The sequence below is a fragment of the Muntiacus reevesi genome, chromosome 10, assembly GCF_963930625.1.
Source record: "Muntiacus reevesi chromosome 10, mMunRee1.1, whole genome shotgun sequence".
NCBI lineage: Eukaryota > Metazoa > Chordata > Mammalia > Artiodactyla > Cervidae > Muntiacus > Muntiacus reevesi.
Window position 1 is genome coordinate 40,153,474 of NC_089258.1, and position 24,875 is coordinate 40,178,348.

The 24,875-nt window shown below is 53.5% G+C and overlaps 1 protein-coding gene across 7 annotated transcripts in view; it reads right to left on the bottom strand.

Annotated features, from left to right (window-relative positions):
- The window catches only part of CDK5RAP2 (CDK5 regulatory subunit associated protein 2), a 175,220-nt gene that overhangs the window by 59,507 nt on the left and 90,838 nt on the right, over positions 1-24,875 (bottom strand). For 5 of the 7 annotated variants that reach the window (XM_065946987.1, XM_065946989.1, XM_065946990.1 and 2 more), the window contains 6 exons: positions 21,691-21,788; positions 16,379-16,509; positions 14,575-14,684; positions 12,358-12,486; positions 6,208-6,303; positions 4,217-4,404 (listed from right to left, as the gene is read on the bottom strand). In XM_065946987.1, the coding sequence (XP_065803059.1) occupies positions 4,217-4,404; positions 6,208-6,303; positions 12,358-12,486; positions 14,575-14,684; positions 16,379-16,509; positions 21,691-21,788 (752 nt within the window). The remainder of the gene's footprint in view (positions 1-4,216; positions 4,405-6,207; positions 6,304-12,357; positions 12,487-14,574; positions 14,685-16,378; positions 16,510-21,690; positions 21,789-24,875) is intronic. The other 2 variants (XM_065946992.1, XM_065946988.1) reach the window with 1 other exon arrangement.

Sequence of the window (24,875 nt, forward strand, 5' to 3'; positions counted from 1 at the left end):
GCCGCTCAGTCAGGTCCGACTCTCTGCGACCGCGTAGACTGTAGCCTGCCAGGCTCCTCTGTCCATGGGGTTCTCCAGGCGAGAACACTGGAGTGGGTTGCCATGTCTTCTCCAGGCGATCTTCCCGACCCAGGGATCGAACCCGGGTCTCCTGCATTACAGGCAGATTCTTCACCATCTGAGCGACCAGGGCAAACCACTGCGGTATCCTTGCCTGGGGAACCCCACGGACAGAGGAGTCTGGGGGGTCAGAGTCCCTGGGGGCCCGAGAGTCAGACATGACTGCGCGACTGAACATATGTAAACGACAGCAAAGCAGACGAGACAAAACACGTTCCAGGCGCAGCACAGGACTCAAATCAGTGAGACACGGCCACGTCCACAGGTCAGAAACAGAGGAGGGGGCCCAGAGGACAGGCAGCCACAGAAGACGTTTAACTCCCACGGCTGGAAGAAGAGTCACGCAAGCTTCGTGCCCCCAAAGCGAGACCTAGAGAGACAAGTCAAGGCAACTTCCAGACCACAGCACGGGGAGGAGCCAGCGTGTGCAGGAGGGCAGAGCGGGCCGCGGACCAGACAGGCCGCTGCTGCAGGCGAGGCCCGCTGCCGGGAGAGGCCGCCGCGAGCTGCAGGGAAGCGTTCACGCGCGAGGAGAGAGAGACGCTAGAGCGGCCTGAAGAAGACTTAGAAGAAGCACGTCTCCATCATCTGAAAAACAAAGGCAGGAAGCAAGATTCACAAAAATGAAAGGAACTTAAGAAACGGAGGCAGAAAATTATGAAAAAAAAATAAAGAAGGACAGGAAGGTGGGGGAAGCAATGAGGGAGGGGGCCCGATGGAAACGAACGACGTGGTCAGGAGGGGGGTGCGGTCAGGAGAGCTCAGGGCACAGGAGCCGTCCCAGCAGGACCAGATCCTTCCCGGTGTTGTGGTGTCTCCTCGTTTCAAAACACCCGCCAGACAGACCGCAGCTACCAAGTCCTTTAACGTGCTTTAGCCTCGCCTTCCTCTGGATCTTCGCTACCACTGGAAGTGACAGGTACCCTTGCGTCACCTTCCCACTGGGCCCTCTAAGGGCAGAAGCGACGGCTGACTCGTATCTGGATTCCTAACACCCAGCTCTGGGGCAGAGTCAATTCAATGCAAGTTAAACAGTTACAGCATACTGAAACAGGGCAACAACTAAAAGTATGGAAAACAGAATTAAAATGGGTGGCACATTTTTCACTTCTAATATGGAGTCATCTAGACGACACCAACCATCTTAAAATTCAGTAAACCCAGGCTTCAAAAATATTTCTGGTATTTCAAGCATGTTAAACTAAATTTTCCTTTCCTCTCCTTCCCTTAATATAGATTAAAAATAACGACAATTGCTACTGAGCTAGCCAGAGGAGGACCATTACTCACAACTAAACAACACACAATAAAATCCAGGAAAGAAAGAGTTACTAATGGGCAGTAAGAGGTGGTGAAAGAGGCCATTATAATATACTAAAGCGGCAGTGCTGCTAAATAAAACATTTCAAGTGCTGCTCTGCTAGAAATCTGAACAGCAGATTCATTAAGCTGTCGCCACAATCAGGACCTTTCTGATGGTTCAGCTCGAGGGTCCTGTCAGAGGCCCAATCGCTGTTTATTTGCCCTGAGCCTCTCTGCCGCGCAGAAGGCATAAGGGCAAAGGACTGACATCCACTAAGCGTCTATGGTGTGCCAGATCCTTTAAATACACTCCGTACCCTGAGTCCTCACGGGAAGACTATGATGGATTACTGACCCCACTTTACAGATGAAGATTCAAGATCTCCGAGCAAAAGCGGCAGACTGGAGACTACGGACACAGGCCTCTCTGACTCCAAAGAGGCACTGCGCTTTCTCCTTCTCCAAACGTAAACCTTCGGCTTTGACGCTGAGCCTCTAGTTGTCAGAACATTCATGCAAACATTCATCGCGCCCCTCCCATCTGTCAAGCAACGCCGAGAAACGCACGGTGTAAAAGAACCATGGCGCTGGGACTTCCCTGGTGGTCCAGGGGTAAAGAATCAGCTGGCCAATGCAGGGGACATGGGTTCAATCCCTGGTCCAGGAACGAAGATACCACATGCCGCCAGGCAACTAAGCCCGTGAGCCACAACCAGCGCAGCCCACACGCCCGCGAGCCCGTGCTCTGCAGCCAGAGGGCCCCGCGGCGAGGAGCCTGCACACCGCACCGAGGGAGGGGCCCCTGCTCCCTGCAGCTGGAGAAAGCCCAGGCACAGCCGCGAAGACCCGGTGCAGCCACCGATGGATTAATGAAAAGAAGAACCATGACGCTGACGCTTCACTAGAGACAGACAGTCACACAGACACTGCTGACCAAACAGGACAGCACACAGCAAGGAGAAGTACACGGGAGAATGGCCGGTCAGGGGAGGCGGACGGCACCAGCCCCAGACCCAGCCAGACGCAGGGATTCTCGTTAGACAGAGGGGGCGGGAGGCCTCTCTGCGGAGCTGAGACCCCGCCGCGTCCTGGAAAAGAGCACTGCAGGAGGAGGGAGCAGCGCTGCAAAGGCCCTGGCGGGGAGGACAGGCCAGGATGACGGAGGACAGAGACCCGTGTGAGCAAGAGCGGGCACTGAGAAGGCCGGGCCGAGGCGCCAGGCTCACCCCAGAGGCGACAGGACCCACGAGAGGGTTTCAGCTCCGAAGAAACACAATCGCTCAGAAGAAACACAATCGCATCCAAGTTTTTAAAAGAGTCAGTCCACAAAGCGCATTCTTTAAAATTGAAGTCTAAATTTTCAAACATCAGGAGGTTGGGAATACAAATTTGGGGCTTTTACTGATGGAAGCTCTGAGCCCACATGCTTTCATGACAACAAGGACGTGGGGCTGAAACGCTCCGACCTCCCAGGAGGGAGTGCGCAGGCCCTGACTCCCCGCACCCCCACCATCTGTCGTACCTCCCACAGCTCATATCACCCAAGTACCTTCCCAGGTCATCCTCAGAGAGAGCAAGCTGCATCTTTTAATTCTTAACACAGGAGCAGCTGATGCTGGGGAAACCCTCCATTCCTCATTTATGGTTGCCTAACTCCCTGTGATAATATACCAGAATAGCCCTGGGAATGTCCCTCCAGAGCAGGGGACCCCAAGCTCCAAAATCTAGTGCCTGATGATCTGAGGTGGAGCTGATGTAACAATAACGGAAATAAAGTGCACAATAAATGGAATGCACTTGAATCATCCCAAAACCAGGCCCCTACCCCGATCCGTGGAAAAACTGTCTTCCACGAGACCGGTCCTTGATGTCAAAAAGGTTGGGGACCGCTGCCCTAGAGGACTCACACTAGAAGAATGTTCAGCAGACGTCAGGGGCTGGGGAGGTCGCCTCTCGGAGCCCACAGAACACTGCCACCTTTCCAACTGGAGAGGCGCCCACCAGGCTGAGCCCACCGCGGACATGAGCACCACCAGGCTCCCGGTCGGGCCAGCAGTGTGGGCGAGGCCCCAGCTCCGTCTGTCTGCCTGTGCTGGAGGACAAAGCTTCCACTGAACACCCGTCACACGTCCGCCATCCTCCTGGAACAGCATTTTCCCGCGCCTCGTGGCAACCCCAAGAAGTGGTCGGAGACATGGAGGGACCGAGAGACGAAGGCCCAGCTCCCTTGGGCGCCAAAGCCCAGAGCAGCTGCTACAGTGGAGTGAAGAGAATGGGCAGGAGGGGAAATCTGCTCCTAAAGGACTAATTTTGATAATGCATGTGTACTGAAGACTTCTTGTTTTCAGGAAAACACCCTGGAGTGTTTCCTCGTATAGGAACGATTCCCAGGAGAAATGATGAGAAGGGAACTGTGGTTCGAGCTCCACATAAAACAGCAGAGTCGCAGCTACAGTGGCCGTGGCGAGGCTACTGGAGAGACTGGGAGGGCTTTCGGGAGGGCCGAGCCCTCCGCAGACAGCCAGGCAGGCCCTCCTGAGCTCCCAGGAACAACTCTGAAGGGCCCTGTCTCAGCTCTTCGTGCTGGGCGTGCATGTGGCTCTGCTGAGTGCAGGCCCTTGCAGCCACGAGCACGCAGCCTAATTACTTAATTGCATGACTGGCAAGGTTCCTTCCGAGCCATTTCAGGAGCTCTCTCAGGTAAATTGCAGAGAACCACCATCTAAGCCATTTAACACAATGAGCTTTCCTTCCCTCTAACTGCAGACAGCACGCTGCCTGGGCCCATGTCTACCTGGATTCCAGGAACCACACGGCCTTCTCGCCGAAGAGCGGGGTGAGCAGGCTCACGAGCTCGCCTTCCTCCAGACCCTGGTCTCCAGGGCCGCCGGATGTGTGCGCTCCGTTGTAGTCTAAGATACTGGAATCTGTGTGCCTTAAATATCCATTTCTGCAGCCGCCTTTGGAACTGTCCTCCAGAGTCTGCAAATCAAAGTATCTGGTCAGATAATAGACACAGTGGAGGGGCAGGGGGTGGGCAGAGAAAGGATGGAGACAGGCGGCGATGAGCGAGTACAAACACCCGGGAGAAAATGAGGGACCGGGGCGCAGGCCTGCGGTCCACACGCATCCCCCCTGCCCACAGCACAGAGAGGTTTACTCCTCCACATCCTCAGCTTCCTCATCCACAAATGGGCACAGTGACGCCACCTGCCAAGGCAGCGACGAGAACAAAACGGGATGGCCGGCCCACTTCAGTTCGTGCCGCGGTGGCCCACCCGCTCTAGCTGTGTTCCCCCACCCGACAGCCTACTTTCTACATTTCCCTTCTAAGAAGAATCCGGAACGTCGTTAATTGCCACCACAATTCTGTGGACATTTATTATACACCTCTTGCAATGTATCTTCCTCATTATATATCAGAAAGCCAGCCTTTTACAGACACATCCTAATTATCGTGACTTTGGTTTGTCTCGTCAGGACCACGGAGAGCTCCTAATTCCCGTGGAGATGAGATGTTTACAGGCCCGCCTTCTTGGGCCACAGGGTCCCGGAGGAGGGGTGCCAAGGAAACATCTACTTAAAGCCTGTGCTGGGCATGTCCGGAGGTGCTGCAATTAGCGTTCCTCCTCCCCATTTCCAGAGCTGTAAATTTCTTTCACCAGTCTATAAATAACTCCCCCTGGCTTCATTACTGCTGGTAATATACACAGTGACCACCACACCCCTCTCTCCACACGTGTAAAATGCTTAAGGTTTTTAAACGGAAGACAAGACCCACACAAATGAGCTGTTATTTATAGGGTCTTGTTTGCCACTGATCTAGTTATTAAATCCATCTAAATAAGCAAGCTCCACAGAAGGAAAAGTCTAGAATAATAAAAAGAGCAGTTGCTGCCATTCACTGAGCAATTAGTACATACCTACTATTTGAACATCACAACAGTTCTAACAACGGAGTATTATTATCTTCATTGATGGGGAAACACAGGCTTAGGGGTTAAGCAAGGAGTAACCAAAGTCACAGAGGTAGTGACCAAGACTTAAAATCACATCTGATTCCAGAGCCCCGACTTTTAACTGCTTCGCTCTCCAAAACGCTCACAAGGATGATCTCGCCTTCATGACTCCATGAACCTGAACACCCTGAAAGCCACAAACGTCAAATCTGCGGCCTCCTAACCCCCACCACGTGCCAGTCTACAGTTCTTTCAACCTGGGAGAACACTTGCTCCAGACGTTCGGTCTCGACGTGCCTGGAGCGGAACTTTTACCGACGCCCGGGCAGCAGTAAGCTGGGTTTCAGATCGGGAGCTTGCAGACGGGCCCAGGGGAGGAAAGTCTGGCTCTACTGGCAGCTCCTTACACCGCAAGCAAATGATCTGGGGGTTCACGGTCATCCCCGAGACAAGGGCATGGGTCCCGACTGTGTCACTGACCTACTCTGAGCCCCAGATGAACCATCTCCTCTCCCAGGCCTCCGATTCCAATGCATAAAATGAATGGGTTGGGTTAGAGTTCTAAAGAGCTGTGCAGGCCCAGTGTCTAAGATCCATTTTAATACTCTACTATAAGAGCCCCATTTTTTATTTGCAACTGTATGTTTGCTCTCCTGTCTCCTGAGTGGCTCTACCACCACACCTGTAGCTTCTAAAAAGGGAGAGAGCTCCTCTCTGCGCTGCCCACAGGCACACGGCAGGCACTGCACATAGGCGGAGGAACAGCAGGCCCGTCGGACTCGCTCCAGACGGGAGACGCTTGGGCAGAGAGGGCAGGCGTTCCTACCTTGTGACTCTGCTCCAGACACTCGTCACTCAGCAAATTATTCTCGTCCTCCTCTCCAATTCTGATTGAGTCCTCGTCCTCCTTGCTAGCCAGAAGCTACATGGAGCACGGAATGGTGTGAAAACGCAACCCAAAAATGTGTGCAGCATGAATATGTATGAAGAAGTCGGTGACGTCTTTTTTTAAAAGATGCAGAACGAACAAAAAAAAAAAAAACCAAAAACTGAAAAAAGAGGCAGAGACAAATGCCAAAGCCAAGAAATAAAAATTAGCCAAAGTCAGAGTTGCTAGTTCTGGCAAATCACACACAGCTGCCTGGAATCAGGCATGATTTAAGGACAAATTCCCCGAGAAATAAGGAAAGCGCTTCCCTCTGCCCTCGTAGTCTTCCTGACCGACTGGAAACCGAATGTGCTGTCCAATGTGCTGTTCCCATCTCTGCCGTTGCTGAATTCGCTTTCAGATTATAGAAAAGTAACCAGATTTTGGAAAATAGCTATTGATGGAATTGAAAACATCCAACAGCACAAAAGCAGTAAATGAAATTTATGGTGGCCTTGATTTCTGCAAACCTTCCCCTGTTTAGCACAGGGGCTAAACCTCTTTCAGGACAGTCATGCATCTGAGATGGACAATTTCAGCCACACGGTCATTTTGCTGACAAAGAAGTCCTCATGGCTAATGAGTAGAGTATCAAGCCTGCCTGACAATAACTTTCTGCTTTTGAAAATGAAGGAGAGTTATTTAGAAAGACGGCCTAAATCCCCTGCACTAAAGCACTGTAAATCCCAAAGCTTCTGCAGTCTGCATTCTACAGAAAGGACAGCAGTTGTCAATGGGGCCAGAGTCCAGCTCTCTGGAGGAGCAAAAACTCTAGTCATGAGACACTCAGAGCATCCAGAGAAAAAGTGAGAGGGGAGGTGGCCAGCGCCACTTCAAAAACTGCACTAAAGCTCATCTCGCCCAAGGAGGAGTGAGCTTTCACCGTGGCGTTAAAACCACGAGCTGAGCCTCAGCCAGCCGCGGCCGTGCTGCACATATGACGCACGGAAGGTTCTGTCTCCATCCTGTGATTTCAGGAATCCTCACACTGAGTCCATCACCCCATAGTTTTCCCAGCCCAACTCAAACTTTCCTGATCTTCTCTCTAAAGGAAACCCTTGTTTTGGAGGAAGAAAAATAAAGCAAAGTGACTTCAGAAAGTCTTTTATAGAAAACTTCCCAGGATCAGAATCTCACATGTGTGGCCTAGATGGTTAAGCATCTGCCTGCAAGGCAGCAGACCTGGGTTTGACCCCTGGGTCAGGAAGACCCCCTGGAGAAGGGAATGGCAACCCACTCCAGTATTCCTGCCTGGAGAATTCCATGGACAGGAGCCTGGTGGGCTACAATCCATGGGGCCGCAGAGTCAGACATGACTGAGCGTAACAACAACATACTGGTTGTGATTTACATTAAAATTGATCAAAAAGATAAGATGGAAGGATGATGACTGGTGGAAAAGATTAATAATAGACTCTAGGGGTGAGTATATGGGTGTCCACTCTGAAGTTCTTTTCACTTTGCTTTGTTTGAGTTCCTTCACAATAAAACGCTGGGGGGAAGCCTCTCTCATCTTAAAAAAAGAGCCACGTCATGACGTTTCCCTCTCTGGCCCACAGACAGCTCTGGAACTAGGGCTGCCTGCCTCTCTCCAGGCTTCTTGAAAGGACTCCCCACCCTCACCTTCTGCAACGTGGCTTTTGCTGCCAACACCCTCCAGAAACTGCCCAGGAAAGGTCTTCTATTGCAGGAGCCAGAACCCTCCTGGGAACAGGAAGGAGGCAGAGAGGCACTGCTCCCCAACCCCGAGGATCAGAAGGGTCTTCCCTCAGGTTTATTGAGCAAAGAGTATCGTTAACTCGTGTCATTCCAAAATGACATCACAAAAGCTTGCAAGCTATTCTTCATTTCCAGAACCACAACCACACCATTACTAAGTACTCTGAAATAAAAACTGCTTTCATTTCCTTTTACCTCTGCTGACTTGGTTAAAATTAAAAGTCAGATCTCAGTCTCCAGCACGTGACACAGAGAAACGTCGCCCACGCCACATGTGAGTGATCAGTTTTCAAAGGCAAGGGCCCAGCGAGACCAGCGCGTCACGGCGGGCGGGTGTGTTTCCGGCCTCACCACCGGCAGGAGAGGTGCCCTACTCACCTCCAAGGCCCCCGCTCACCCTTCATCTCTTCCCCCTCACTGCTTCTCCCTCCACTGCCACGCGGCCTCTGTTCCCCTCACTCTGCTCAACTGCCCAGGTCCCCAACGACTTCCCAGCTGTCGTTTTTTCTTGTCTGCTCGAGTGTCTGACACAAATCAGCAGGCCTAATCTCTCCTGAACAAATGCATGACCTGGATCTGCCCCCACCTCTTGGGGTATTCCTTCTTGGGCCTCTGCAGATGGCCCTGGTCCTTCCAGAGAGAAGCTCTCTTGACCTCAGAAGAGGAGGCGGGCCCCATCCCGGGCTCCCCCAGGCCCTCCCCCAGATCTGCGTCCCGGCATCACGTTCGCCATGGGCAGGGGCCGTGTCTGCGTTCAGTTCTGACCCCAGTGCCCAGCGCTCAGGAAACACTGCTAAAAGGACAAACAAATGAATTAAAAAAAAAAAAAAAAACTTTTTCCCCCCAAAATGAAGAGCTGGAACCAAAAAGTTTGGGTGATTGCTTCTGGTTTTGCTGCTCAAGTGTGTTCTTTGGAGCAACGGAAGCTCGTGAGAAATGCAGGCTCTCGGGCCCCATGCCAGGCTCAGTGGGCCAGAATCCTCACGCTAACAAGGTCCCCAGGAAATTCACACGCACGGGAAACTTCAGAAGCACTCGCCCTATGGTGTTGCTAACACAACACGGAACAGAGTCAGGAAAGGGCTGGAGTTCCAACTCGGCACACCAGTTTCCTAAAAAAGTAACGCTGAAATAGCTGCGTTTTACATACTGACTGCCTACCGCATGCCAGGCACTGTGCCAAGGGCTTCCTAAGTCGGCTACAACTCGTAACAACTTAGGAAGTCAAATTGTTAAGACGCGTCCTCCTTTCAATGAAATTCAATCTGCTTCTGACAAACCAAATTCTACTCTGTTGCTAATAACAGATGTTAACAAGCACCTTCTCCTTCTGAGCGCCGCCTCTGTCCTCTGCAGTCACACCAGGTCTGCTTCTTATTCAAGATGACAGTCCTACACCTGTGGCTTCAATTAAATTATGCCCCCTAATCCATGCTTCCTCTCCATGCCAAAAAAACCCCTTAGTTTTCTAACCATCCTCAAAAATGACAGCGCTAAGTAAATGACGACAGCGACCAGGCTTTCCTGGGTGCCCGCACGCGTGATCTGTCCCCCGGAGGTGACAGGTGCGTGTCACATGGCCCTGGCTGAATGCTCACCACCCCGACCTCAGTCCGTTCAAATCCCTCCCGCATGTCCATTCTCAACCACGCCTCCTATAATACATAAACCGTAGTCTGTAAAAAATACGGGGAAATCGGAGCAAGCCCATGAGAGGATTTTTTTTTTAAATATGCTTTAAAACACAAGGATGCCTGCTCTTGGCTTTCTGTTAGTTTGGCTGGTTTTTCTGTGACCTGCCCACACGCAGGGAACAGGTACTGCGTGCCCAGCGCGGGGGGGTCCAGCCAGGGCCTCCGTGCTAAAGACACACCTGGCAAACTCAGTCAAGAGCCTCCCGCTCTTTAGAGGCTTTGTCAAGTTAAAAGTTGTGTGTGTGTGTGTGGGGGGGGGGGGGGGGAGCGTAATATGAAAATAAATTATAGGCTTATTTATATATATACACACACACACATACCTGTATGTGTACTTCTGACCTAGTAATTACTCATCCGGGAACACAGTCTAAGGGGAAAAAAAGAAGCGCAAGCCCAGAAAATGATTTGTGTCCAAAGACATTCATCAGGTGATTTAGAACAGTGAATCCCTGGAAATAATCGCCAAGCCCGACAATCGCGAGGCAGTGAGTTAGATTCAGGGCACCCCCAAGATGGAGTTGGACGTGGTAACACAGCAGCTACAGGAAAGACGCGGGAACAGGGCCATGCAAGCGCCGAGCTCCTGTGACGCACCCACGGGGAGAAGGAGAGGCTCCAGGATGAGAACTGGCTGCACGTGTTTCAAAGGGCCAGCGCTAGGGGTCATTTGTATATTTTCCAAATTTAGGCAATGCTGCGGGTTAATTAAACACTGGAGGAAAAAAACACTGAGTATATTTAAAATTACACGATATATTTGCTGTCTCTTTTTTTTTCCTTTTCTGATTCGTAGGCTCCCGGAGAGCTGGAGCGGTGCGGTCCCCGCTTCACAAGCCCGCTGCCCCAACGAGGCTGTGGCCCACGTGGGCGTTTCCCGTTTGTCTGCCGTGTCGCTCATCAAAGGGGAGCCACGCGCCCTCCCAGGGAACAGCAGCCTCCCCTCGTCCCTCACAGCCTCCCCTTCCTCAGCTCAGGACGCCTGTGGGAACACCGCCCTTCCTGTGCGGATCTTCCCATCGCATTCCGGGGGAAGATGGGGGCTTGTGCGGCAGAGGACTCAGCCATTCATAGGGAACATCAAATTGCCGTGCCACCTGAAAAACGATTCAGGTCTGAACTGGCTGCTATTTAGATCTCAGGATGGGAGGAGGAAAAACTCTCTGTCCTCCAGAGGACATGAGAGGACATTTAGCAGGTTTCTTTCAAAGAGCAAATGAACAAACACACTCTTGCCATTTGCAACTCAAATGAGGCAGGTGCAGAATGGATGGTCTATTAAAAATGCCGCCTTAGAGAAAACAAGCCAAGAGACTTGTTTCTCCCTAAATGGACCGCAGATATTTTTGCTTCTCAAAATTATCTGGAGCCCTGGAGAGTAAGATCAATAATATTCTCTCTCCCCAAGGGAGCAGATGGGCAGAGCGCAGCATATACACCTGTGAGTGTCTCCCACTGTGAAGGCGGGAGGACACGCTTCAGGCTGACACATCTTTCCCTGGAAACGCCGTGGCAGCGAGCTCTCCCTCTGCCTGGCACATCGGGCCGCGTTCCAGACAAGGCCAACCAGGAAGAGTCTGGGGCATCCAGCGCAAGAGGCCTGGTGCGCTTCGTGGGGAGGACAGGTCCAGTCTTCTGAAACTAACTCGCCGAACACCGGCCTGGGCAAGGCACCTCCGGGGGAGCAGAGGGCCAGGCCGGGGCTCAGGAAACAGCAAGCTCCTCCGGAGTCACAGCAGGGCCCACCTCCCCACCCGTGTGGCCAGGCCAAGCACTGAGGAGAGCAGACACGATACGTCAGAGACGAGAGGGTCAGAGTCAACGGGGCAAAGAGGCTTTTCCCTCTGCTTCCCCGGGGCAGCTGCCAGGATAGCCCGCACCCTGAGGGGGCACGCACGCCCAGGAACCACACGCTCTCCCTCTGCTTCCCCGGGGAGGGCCACCAGGATGGGCCGCACCCTCAGGGGGCACTCATGCCCAGGAACCACAGCTCTGCAGTGCAGACGCCAGGATTCAACCTTCCCTGGCCCTCTCAGACTCTCAAATGCCACCAGGAGAGAACTTCCAGAGGCAGGAAGCTGGACACGTGGGCTCAGGGGACACCGACTGTCTACTCCTTATCAGGTCCTCCACGGAGGCAGGGTGCGGGGGTCCTGGGTAAGCGCGGGAAGAAAGAACACGCACCCAGCCAAAGACGAGAGCTAATGTGTGGCGGTAAGAAGGCGCGTTTCGGGGGTAAACTCAGGAGGGAAATGGAAAGAGTGTCTACTCATTTGTTTTTCCAAGGAAATGGGTTCGTTAAGGCTCCGTCTACACTACCCAAGTGACTGGGAGATGGTACAACTCCATACCAGTCCTCCAGAGGTGCCACCTGCAGCCCAGATCCCAGGGCCAGGGCTGGAGTGCGGGCATCACAAAACATGGGCATCACAAAACATCCAGTGCATCCTCCCAGCAATGACGTAAACTTGCGGAAACCTGCGGGCAGACCTGTTGACCTACGAAGGCCTCCAAAGCCCATCCACAGCAAAGGGAATTTCCACAGAGACCCCCCAGAACAGATTCAGCCTTGATACATGTGCAGGGCTGTTACTCTTGGTGATGAGCTCATGATGATAAGAATGTTCCTTCTTACCTCTGTTTGATCTACTGAGTCAGGCTTGTCGTCTCCGGGGAAACCCACGCAGGAGAGATCAAAAATGGTTTTCTTCAGGTGCTGGTTGTCCGTGTACAGTTCCTTCACCAGCTGGATAAGGTCGCCGACCTGGGAGATCAGAGCAGGAGAGGCCCGGCTACCCACAGGCACACTTCTGCCTCTTGGGGCCACGCTTACTGAGCAGACCTCCCAGCATCACATCACAGTCACGGGGAACCACGCGGCCTGAGTCCAGGCTTCAGGCTCCCCCAGGTGCAGTGAGGAAAACACCCGTATTTCTCTGGTGTAGCCCCAGAGGTCCTGGGCAAGCTGCCTGGTCTAAGCCCCCATTTCCGCGTCTGCAGAATGGGTTACAGAGAACCGAAGGTGATCACGGTCACAGCGCACTGAAGCCCTCCGCGCAGCCTAAGTGCTCCATCCGTAACAGGGTATAGGACCTCTGTCTTGGACCTGAGAGCCTCTGGAGGAAAATCCCCAAGATCGGCACTTCTGAGGCTGTGTCGGAGGCTTATTCTACAGCCTCCACCTTCCTCTTTCTGTGCCTATCTAGCACTGTCCAGAATAACAACAGTCTTCAGTTCCAAAGTGGTTCATGGCAACTGAAACACTCCCACGAGTTTTAGTCAATCATCCCTTACAAAAATCCCCAGGAGGTCCACAGGCCGGTGTGATTGTCCCCATCTGACAAGAAACTCCAAGATAAAAGCAGCTCGCCGCCCGAGGTCGCAGAGCTGGGGTTCCTGGAGAGCCGAGTGCCAGGTCAAGTGGGCTGGGGCAGCTGCCGCCCAAAGCAGAGTCAGGCCCGGGCTCCCGGTCCAAGGCCCCCCCTTAAGGCACACGTCTCGCAAGGCCAGGCAAATAAGCAGCTGATCAGACGCCACCTTTATTTCCTGCAAGCTTCAAATCCCAATGGTCAGTGACCCCTCCTTCAAGGGGTAATCACGTGCCCCTGAAATGAGCGGGAAATCCCACCTCACCACACAGAGCCGGGGTCCCCTGCACCCAAACATACCACCACTCAGACCCCCCTCCAAGGGAGGCTACAGAGGGAAGCACAGAGCAGTCTGACCTTACAAACATTAACGGAGTGCCAGCCAAGGAAACGGGCTCCCACCCTCAACACAGCCACAGTGGGGACCAGCCGTGGCTACTAGCATCTCTAGCTTCTTCACCCCCAGAACACTAACAGAGGCCTCAGTGCTTCTTGCTGCATTCCTCCGAACATGCCTAAATGTCTACACTTCTCCTTTTTATTTTTTCTCTACCTTATATCTGCTGTTTTTTCCTCTCCCCCTCTGCAGAGAAAGTTTACTAATCAGATAAACTGCTACTCATTGTCCAAAACCCACTTCAGGTCTTATCTCTGTAGAAGCTTCCTCTGACCCAGGGAAGTGCCTCCCACACCCCCCTGCCCTCCTCCAGACAGACGACCTCTCTTCCTCTGCTGCTCCTACAACTCGCATCCCCGCCGGTCACAGCCACCTGTGCATTCCGCACGGCCACGGCTCCGTCTGCTCTACCAGGATGTGGCTTATTCCAAGACAGAAACCAAACCTGTCATACATGGATGATCGTTTTATAACAAACCACAGTGTCCTCTGAGTTCACACTGCCTCTTCTTATCAATGGCTCTTGAAGGCCTTGAAATATTCAACCACCCTAACCACACCAATGATCAACAGATTGAAAAACCTTTCCAAGTTTTAGAAAAGATTTATTGACCAAACCTGAACCTTTATTCTTTCAAAAAGCATCTATTAACTCCCACTATAGGTGGCAGGTAGGCACTGGGAAATCAGAAATAAATAAGATACACTCACTTTAAGGTGTGCATGGCCTACTGGGGATATAGAAGAATAATCAGATAATTATAATCAGTATAGCAAGGAAATCGATGAAATCAGGCACAAGAAGAGAGGAAGATGACCAGGTGGAAAGAGGGCTAATTCTAGGGGGGACAGGGTGCTTCCTGGAGGAGCTGGGGCCTGGGTGGGGGTCCTCAAGCCTGAGAAAGAGTGCATCAGATGTGGGGTTGGGGGGGGCATCTCCAGGGAATGGACACGGAGAGAACAGAGACACGCGGGGCGAGAGCCCACAGAGGCAGGGAGAGGGGCTTTCAGAACCTGACACCTCTGATCAGGAGTCCGAGAGGCAACGAATAACTAACGGAGCACCCAAAGCTAATGCAGTCAGTACCTTTTTCTTAAGCTCTTCGTGAGAAAAATGTTCCACTTGAAGCCGGCTGTGTTCTTCAAGGCAAATACTCAGGTAAGAGGTTTGATCACTATAAAACGAAAATGTTTCTTCTGCACCAAAAAAAAAAAAAAAAAAGAAAGAAAGGAGGAGAAAACAGAACATCAGAAGGAGATCCTTCCCAGACCCATCGTGGTGCAGCCCATCTGAGGCACTCTGAGTTGGGTAAGCGCTCGTAGGGAGTTCAGTCCCCCACTTCTGGGGCAGGAGTCATCTTCTTGGGTCTCTACAGGCTGATATCTCAATGCACGCTTTCATCATGGGCTGTAGGCTTTCCCTGTGGCCAATTCTGAATTATAATTTGCGTATCAAGAGTTGTGTCTGCAGACCATTCTGAGTGGCACAAGTAAATGGTGACTTTTCAGTTTAAATGAGGGAGTGATTCTTTTTAGGTGAAAGTACAGAAAAATCAGACGCAATTCTCAAGGGTAGAACTCAAGGGAAGGGAAAAGCGCCCGCTGTGTTCTTTTATCAGCTCCAGGGTCCACCGTGGCAGCAAGTCCACGCTGAGAGGAGAAACTGCCTGTGGGATCTATGACGGGGGTCACCCTGGAAGGGTCTGCTTTCTCTGCAGCAAAGCTCGCTCTCCCCGGGGGCGCGGGGGCAGAGAGGGGCCAGGCTATGCACGGAGCAGAGCACGTCCACGACAAGGCCTCACTCAGCGCCGAGGGAAGAGCCGATACGCCTTGAGTGCTGTAGAGCTGGCCTTAAAGGAAGACGTCCTGGCTCAAACCTGGGTTTCTTTGTCTGCGACGTGATGTCAGCGCCCACTCTGCCCAGTGGGTGGACGGTCAGGGTCCGGGGTTAGAGGTTAAGGGTCTGCCACTGTGCCTCGTACACAGCAGGCGCTCAGGACACATCAAACCCACCCCCGCAGTTACCGACTTTAAGCACACACGCCAGCACCAGGCTAGAGACAGCAAGGGTGAAGATGCCCACTCAGAGTCCGCAGGACCCAGGGTCTCGCCAGCGCAGGCAGGCCCGGACGCTTCAGTTGTGTCTGACTCTTTGCCACCCTACGGACGGTAGCCCACCAGGCCCCTCTGCCCACAGGATTCTCCAAGAAAGAATACTGGAGTGGGCTATTATTCCCTTCTCTCCAGGGGATCTTCCCGACCCAGGGATCAAAGCCGGGTCTCCTACAGCGCAAGCGGACTCCACCATCTGAGTCACCAGGGAAGCCTGGTTCTAGCCGGGGAGGGGGCCAAATCCTGCTGTCCCGAGCACGGAGGGCAGGAACCGCGGGGCCTCCCGGTGCAATTCGAAAGGCAGGTATCCTGGGACCCTCCCTAATCACAGCCCCTCGTGGTCACAAGAGTTTGTAAAGCAGTGTTCCAGCAGAAAACAGCAGTCTCACCCCCACGCGTCTACGCAGTGGGTGCCCGGGGAGGCAGGGCCCAGATGTTTGGGGCAATGAGGGCTGTTGATCAAGAAAGGGGATGACGAGGCCCCGAGGTTATCTGGAGCTCGAAGTCAAATGATGAGGAATACAGTGGCGGCAACGCAAAAGCAGTCCTGCAGTCCCTTTGGGAACTAATGCAACGTGCTGGCCCCGGACGCCACCGGCCAAAGCTACCTGAGTCCAGACCAGAAGAGTAGCAGCAACGCTGTCCCTGCAAAAAAGGCTCCCCAGACGAAAGCCCCAGGCTGCTCCACCTCCTACTGAAGCCTGAGGACTCCTGCCAGGCTCAGCCACGGCCCTCCGAGCGCAAATGCCACGGGGAAACGCATACACGGGAGCGAGTACCTTCCCGCCGCCGGATCTCGCTGATCTGCTCCTCCAGAGCCTTCCGCAGGTGCTGGTACGAGAGCACGTCCCACTCCAGCCGCTTCCGCAGGGCGAAGACGCGGCTCAGCTCAGCCTGCAGGGTGCTGACACTTCGGGAAAACAAGAGACCAGAATTTATAGAAGATCTACTTGTGCTGTAAGATGCAAAACCCAGCCAGCCTTCCTTTGATTTTTATGTCATTTGTGAGGTGTTTTTTTTTTTTTTTCCTGGCTATTAAAAGTAAATATAGGTTCAGAGAAGATTTAAAATATAAAAGTGAAAAAAAATGTTTTTAAATATAAATGTATGAAAAAAGCAAAAATTACTATAACCCCATCATCAAAGAACACATGGAGGACTGTATTCCCTCTAATCTTTCTCTGTGGGTATTGTTATAAGGCTGAAGTAATACTGGACATATAAAACTACACTGTGCATTACTCATTTAAATATCTCCCCTCTATTTTCAGAACTAATTTGAAAGGATTACTTTAAGTGACTCTATAATATTAACCTGGATAAATGACGCAGCATTTACTTTAAGTCTTCCCCTATCAGTGAATGTTTGGGTCCTTTCCGAAGTTTCTGCTCCAGATGTAGCTAGGTGGAAACCATTTAATTCCTCAGAATGTCTCTCTGTTTGGAATACTGTCTTGCGCAGGCTTGGGTATGATGGACTTCTGTTTGAGGGGTGGGACAATATAACAACAGGGTGCTGATCTGCACAGAGGCTTTGCATAAAGCCAGCAACCCCGCACCCAGAAGAGGCCCTGGGAAAGCCCAGCTCCCAGGATCTACGGTGACTGGGGGGGACCCGTCCCCCCGAGCTCTCTCCAGTGACGGGACGCCTTGTATCTGCACATGAACACGGCGTACCCACCAGAGGATCGTGCCTGCTGAGCATCTGAAAGGTGGCTACGCCCCGAGGAACCGAATGCCCAGTGCGTTAACTTAAACGTGTGCAGTCACACGGCTAGTGGCTACTGGACTGGACAGTGGGCTTCCAGGCGGGGCCCGTGGTGAGCACGCGGCAGGATCCGAACCGGCTCCACAAGCTCGTGGAGGGACACGGCCTCCAGCAGACACCTGAGTAACACACGTACTGCTTCCCTCAAAATCTCTGTGCCGAGAGGCTTGCTTCTCACCCGGGTTAGCCTCTGAAGACAGCAGCACAACTGCTGGGTCACAGTCAACGAAGGCGCTTTGAGACAACGAAATGCCTCACCCAATCAGAACGCTTGTTTTAAACACCAAGACATACGTCACTCTGTCTCACACGTGACGTTTTGTTCCCTGAGAGGGCGCAACATTCCTAGAAAATGTAGAAAAGAATTTATCGATGTGTAGATTTTTTTTTTAGGGAGAGGGCCCATCAGCTTTCACTGGGTTGTTCTAGAGGGGTCCAGAGCCCCAAATGCTAAGGAGACGTGGCTCTAAGACACGCGCGCCACAGACAAGTCCCCCTTCTCCTCCAGCGATTCCCTCCAGCTCGTCCACAGAACTGCACAGAGAAATCAACATCTACAGGAAGGAAAATAAACCATTATGTCTCATCTTCTAAGCTCGCTGCTTTGAAGACGGCTCATTGTGAGGCAGCATCCTTGCCAGGGAAGGGGCCCTCCCAGAAACTTGTGCCCAGTCCCACTTCAAGACAATCATGGTGACCAATCTGTAAGGCTGATGGAAAACCCCAGAGGCGTCACAGCACAGCACTCGCTTGGATGCGGTCGGGCTGCAGACACGTTTAACCAGGGGAAAAAGAAGAAAGACTGTTTCAGCGAGGCTTCTGCGATGAGAGCTGGGAAGAGCTGACTGCTTCACTCCTTCCTCCACTTTCTGACAGGGTTAAAAGTACACAGCTGCTGCTCCTGCGTCTGTCATTCCTGTTTCCCCAACTCCAGGATGTGAGGAGTCGGTGGAACAAAAGGAGCTTCACTCAGAGAGAAAGGACAGCCCTGCGCTTCCCTCCTCCCGGGGAGGAGCCGGGGAGAAGCGGAGGACGCCCGCTCCCAGGGCGCCAGCACTCATTGGCTCCAGGACCTCGGCGGTCAGCTAACCCGCCTGCCCTGCTGCCCTCCCCTGTAAAGCGGGGACAGTGCCTTTCCTTCAAGTGTTTCAAGGATCCAATGAGGTGTTACAAGGGAAAGAGTTCAGCACAGTGCCTGACACACACAAGATGCTCGATAAACATCACTTCCTTTCTTCCAGGTAAATTAACGACTCCCAAACAGCAGGTCCACATGAGCCCAACCTTCTGCGACTCGTGAGTCCCAGCCATGATTTCATCTGGAGATGATTTAAACCCCCCAGGGCACACGTGGCCATATCTGGAGACACTGCTGGTTGTCACGATTGGGGCGGGGAAGGGCGTCATTGCCACACGGTGGCAAAAGCCAGAGATGTCGCTAAACGGTGCTACGACGCACAAGACCGCCTCTCAAGACAAAAAGCTGCTGTTCTGTTTAGTCACTAAGTTGTATCTGATTCTTTTGTGACCCCCTGGACTGTAACCCACCAGGCTCCTCTGTCCATGGGGTTTCCCAGGCAAGAATAGTGCAGTGGGCTGCCACTTCCTTCTCCACAGGACTCCCCAACCCAGGGATCGAACCCGTGTCTCCTGCATTGCAGGTGGATTCTTTTACCGCTGAGTCACCTGGGAAGCCCTTGACAAAAGTTTATCTAGCCCCAAATCCCAACAATGCTGAGAATGAGAACGTCCGAGTCACGGGCAATACAGACTGCCCCCTGTCCTCAAGACGAGAGCTCTGCAGAAAGGGCCTCGGCTCAAGAGCTGGAGATCTGCGCTCTGAGAATCCGAAGCGCAGGAGCTTGGGAAATGCCCTCAACATCTCCGAGAGCACACGTCCATTTCCATGATGTGGGGCTGCAGGGCCGCTGTGAGGGATGAGTCACAGAGCTGTCCGTGGCCAGCTGCTCTCTCTGCCCGCGCTGACCAACTTTAGTTACAAGTCCGTCACCCAGCTCCAGTCACCTACCTTTCACTGCCAGTTTCCAGGGGGTGGGCAGCCCTGGAGGGGGGCTGAGCCCACCCAAGCCCACAGTTCTGCCCTCTGGCTACAGCAAGGCCTGAGGGCTCAAAGCCCCCTACAAGCTGAATGTATGCACAATGGAATACTGAGGCATATGGAGGCTTTTCACATTGCTGTTAGTCTTAATAAGTGTTAACATTTATTGAGTGTTTCCTTTGTGCTGGGCAGAATTAGGACTTCATATATTACCATCATGTTTTAAAGAACCCTCTAAGGTAGGCAGGGAGGTAGGTAAACAGGCAGGTCTGTAGGCAGGGCAATCTCAATGCACAAATATTGATATATATCTTGAGGCTCAGGGTGAAAAGTGACTTATCCAGGAGCTGAAAGTTGCTGAATGCATTTCGACTCTGAAGACAGACAGGAAACCTTTTAAGCATCCCTGTTAGACGCGGTCCTGGCCCGCCCTGGTCCCATGCACGTTTTTATTCATTAAAGAAGAGCCTGCAGAACTCGGAGCCTCCACCCGTGATGCTGAGGAGGGTGAGAGCAGCCATTTCCACCCACAGAGCCTCTGGGCGACCAGAGTCCGGGCTGGCTCCACGATTAAGCCCGCTTCGCCCATTCCCCATCTGAGGTCCCCAGACTACTCAACCCCGCCCCCTGGTGAAAATGACGAGCAGCAGAGGCTTCTTAAAGAAGCTTCCTTTCAGAGTGAGGCCGACTCCAGAATTTCATCAGTCATGTTTTCATTTTCCTTAAAATTCACTTCAGATTAAAAATCCTGAACATTATCTCAAAACAGAAGAGTTGGGGTGGCGGCGGACTTTAAGGAGGGGATTCATCCGCTGAATATCTCCCAAGGGTCTCCTGCGCGCCAGCCCCTGTGACAAGCACCGGGACACACGGCCGGCAGAGAGGGCGCTGGCCCAGGAGGCGCTGATGGCCAGGAGAGGCGGCCGGCCTCACCAGAGCCGTGACGGAGGGAGGGGAGGGCCGTCGTGAGCGCAGAAAAGCAGAGAGGCGCCTGTCCTGGGGGCTCGTGCAGGCCTCCCGACAAGGGGGGTCCTCGAATGCCCAAGGATGGGTGGGGGGCAGAGCAGAGGGCAGAGGCCCAGTGAAGGCAGAGGCAGGGAGCCCGGCCCCGGGGACAACGAGGACCCTACACGCGATGGCTCAGCTGGTCAGGGATCCGCCTGCACTGCAGGGGACCCTGGTTCAACTCCCGGGTCGGGAAGATCCACTAGAGAAGGCACAGGCTGCCCACTCCAGTATTCTTGGGCTTCCCTGGCGGCAGAAGACAAGGTGCGCTGAAGGGTGAGCTTCTTCAACCTTTTATGACGGAAAACTTGAGACATAAACAGATGAAGCCCCCGCCCACCCGCCTGCAGCCTGCCTGATGGCCGGGGCCGACCCCGATCATCCTCCATTGGTGTACCCACCTGCCCCATCCACTTCTGTGCAGCCATGAAACGAAGCCCAGATGTCGATACCCTTCCACCAGTCACCATCCCACCATGCAGAGAGGTCACCTCTGCACAGGAGAAATCAGAGGCCAGCCCGGGGCTGGGCCCAGAAGGACCCGGGGGTGTCAGCTGCCTGGACCCGGCCCAGGGAAGAGCCAGGCCGCCAGCCGCGGCAGTCCTGTGCGGACACGGGCCACGCCAAGGCAGGGACACGCTGCCGTCACCCAGCACCTGCACGACTTCAGACAGGTCGCCTCACCTCTCCAAGTTCCCATGGCCTTATTTACGGAAAACAGGGCCAGTAACATCATTTACCTCTCAGAGCGGCAGTGAGGGTTATAAGAGATAATACACGTGGAGGCACTTTCTATATCTATAGTAAGGTTTGGTAAAAACCTGAGTAATCAGTATTAATGATATTTTTATCCTATGTGCATGCTAAGTCGCTTCAGTCATGTCCAACTCCATGCAACCCTATGAACTGCAGCCCACCAGGCTCCTCCATCCATGGGATTCTCCAGGCAAGAGTACTGGAGTGGGCTGCCATTTCCTTCTCCAGGGGATCTTCCCGACCCAGGGATCAAACCCGTGTCTCGCACATCTTCTGCAATGCCACGAGCACCACCTGGGAAGCCCTTTCATCCTATATTTGTTACCCCAAAAATCATACCACTCTTGCTAGGAAATAGGAATATCTGATTTAAAAAGGCAATCACTGTCCAAGTATGTTAAGCTTCCTAAGCAAAGTGGGAAGTCTCTGCTGCCTGAGAAACTACCAGCATTTATTTAAAATGAGTGCGTGTTCTGTATGCGAGTCCAAACGGAGAGCCTTACCTGTCTGAGTCCCGCAGAGATTTTACCAGATGCGTATAGATGTCGCGTTCTCTCTTTACCACCTGAATCAGCTCTCCATAGCTTAACTGTTGCTTTTCCTGAAAATGACAAGGGGCATCTGACATTAAGAGAAGAATTCTGAGAGAGCGCATCCTTACACCATGCAAACATACGTGGACAGCTCTGGCGTGTAAATCCAAACAAAGGTGAGCCCCGGGGCCAGGCTCTGGATCAGGCCACAGTCCGAGAGCGCCACCTGCAGGCGGAGTGGGGAACGGCCGCCCAGCACGCCCGGCAGGGGCGTGCGCAGCGCGGGCTCGGCCGTGTGGGCGCGCTGCTCGGGGCTGCGGAAGGAGCACCCGGCCCCGGCGGCCGGCGCTCTGCGAAAACGCCCCCTACGCGCTGCAGCCGGCGTTTCCACAACACCACGAAGGCTCCCGAGGAGAGAAATTCATCAACCAACCCTGACAAGCATTAGGGACAAGGGACTTAGACTAAATAGAAGCGGTCAGGGGAGCCACGCTTTCAAGGCACCATGAGCAGACCCGTGACAGATCCGGGGAGGGTCTCTGCCACTTCCCAGCCATGTGACCTCAGCCAACGGGCTTAGCAAACCTCTGTGAGGTTCAGGCTCCTCGTTTATGAAGGGGAATGTGATTTTATGAATTCCACACATGTGAAGCTTTTTTTACAGTTCAGATCTTGGCTCTGGCACTTACCAGTTCTGGGGCCTCAAGAAGCTCCTTACTAGAGCCACCTGTAATGGTGGGAAAGTCACCGCTTTATGGAGTTACAGAGCAGATAAAAGTTCAACTGTGCGCTGGAGGAACCAAGGATCCCAGGGGAAAAGGCCAATTCAAGTACTGATGCAAGAAAAGTCAAAAACAATCCATGTCTACAGCATTCTGCCACATCAGAAAGCAAGGAAGTGCTTAAATAATGGAGCACTGTCAAAAGGATACAGGAGCCAGTTTGAAAAGGCCAAATCCGGGACAATTTGAGCATCAAAACAATGATAGTGATACATACAACCCACTGAGTGAAACAGAAATTTGTGTTCACAAGGCCATGAGTAAATTAATACACGGGAGGAAGAGCAGGCTTTTCTTTATAGTAAAACAACTAATAAACACAGAAGGAATAATACAGTTAGAAGAATCACCATGGCAGTAAATAATTCAGCCTCCATAAAAGGTGACTAAAACTGATGGGCAGAAGGCTGAAGATTGGAGCGTTTACCTAACTCAGAATGCCTCCCCTCAAACACTAATTACAAAGGAGGAAAGAGCATGCACAGTCGAGCCGCCGGGCAGACGCGACCCTCAGTCACCAAGGCAGCAGCGCCGCAAACGGGACAGGTCTAAGCCACGGCCGTGGGAGAGCACACGCTGGGAACACGGCCTCGCTCCGGGACACCCCGCCAGAGAGGCCTCGGCGGACTCCTGTCACCAGGAAGCGGCGGGCAGACCCGCCGGAAGGATGCTCCACCAGAGGCCTGGCCTGGACACTTCCCAAGTCTCAGGGCCGTGAACGCCAAGAGACCGAAGCTAAAGACCGTGAAACGTCACACGTGATCCTGAACGGGCTCCAGCGGCGCGGAAGGGCGTTCGCGGGCCAGCGGCTGAGACGCGGGCGAGCCCGAGAGGGCCGGCGGTGCTGCGGGTCCCCCCGCTCGGCCCCTCTCGGCCCCCTGCCAGCCCCCCCACCCCCCCGCTCGGCCCCCTGCCAGCCCCCCCCCCCCGCCCCCGCTCGGCGCTCGGCCCCCCGCTCGGCCCCCTGCTCGGCCCCCTGCTCGGCCCCCGCTCGGCCCCCTGCTCGCCCCCGCTCGGCCCCCCGCTCGGCCCCCCGCTCGGCCCCCTGCTCGGCCCCCTGCTCGGCCCCCGCTCGGCCCCCTGCTCGGCCCCCGCTCGGCCCCCCGCTCGGCCCCCTGCTCGGCCCCCGCTCGGCCCCTGGTGTGACGGGCGCGCCGCGTCGCACGGACCGCGTCCCTCTCACAGGGCTCTCACTCGCGCACTCGGGGCGACGGGCTCCACACGAGCAACTTGCTCTCAGACCGCTTAGGACAGGTGAGACCCTTTATTCTCATAATTTGCTTGTAAGTCTGAAACCATTTCAAAGTTAGAGGAGAATGTAAAAACAAAGAAGGAAAGTTAAAGTGTGCAAGTCCCCTGGCAGACTAGGTGCTCCCGGTCTGTGCAGAGAGGGGGCGGCGGGCGGTCCGTGTGCTCACGCGGCCTCAGCCTGGCGCCTGAAGCTCAGGAAACGTCCTGAGACAGCGCGTCTGACCCTGCTGAACTCAGACATGACGGAGGGGGAGAGTCACATCTCTACTGCCACTAAGCTCTGCTGAGATTTAGCGTTTTCCTCACCTGGGAGCTGAAGGATCGCTGCTGCCGCTACAAAGCCCGGCAGGACAGTACCACTGTTCTCCGGAGATTTGGTCAGCAAAAGCAGCACAGTCACTTTGCACAAGCCGCAGGTATCTCAAAATATTTATTCTTATCCCCACTTCAAAACCACCGCAGTCACTGCTCACCACTCTAAAGCAGCACCAGTTTTTTATATTTACAGCCAACTTTTTATATTTTGATAATCAAATTTCAAAACTGGTTTCCTTTATAAACCTGTGCACATGTTTTCTGCATATAAATACTTTTCCAGGGAGAAGGCCTTGGCTCCAGCAGATCACCAAAGGGATGCAGAGGGCAGAAAGGTTAGGAGCCTGTGACCTAGGAGAATGCTGCTATGCTTCCAGACCTGAACAAAAAAAAAAAAAAAAACCACCACCAAGGTCAAGGCAACCCTGCCAGTGAAAGGTTTCGAATGCTAACCCGCTTGTTAGGTCGTGAAGTCAGCCACCCACACCGCTAGAAAGTCAGGCCCGTTTGTAACCCATGTCACAGGCCAGGGACTCAGGCGCGCCCACTGCCTCCGCACGCAGTCCCAGCACCAGCTCCCAGGCGCACACCCTGCGCAGAGGCCCCGGGGAGCGCCTGGAGGAACTCGCCAGGGTATCCAGGCCAAGAGGCTGTCAGCCACGGTGCTCAGCGCTCTCCAGCACCTTCCCATGTAATCTCACAAGCCAGTGGGCTCAGGCCTTACCACTCTCCCCGTTTTAGTGATGCGGGAACCGGGGCCCAGAGTCACGGTAGGGAGGCAGAGTGTGGACCCAGGCGGCCGGGATC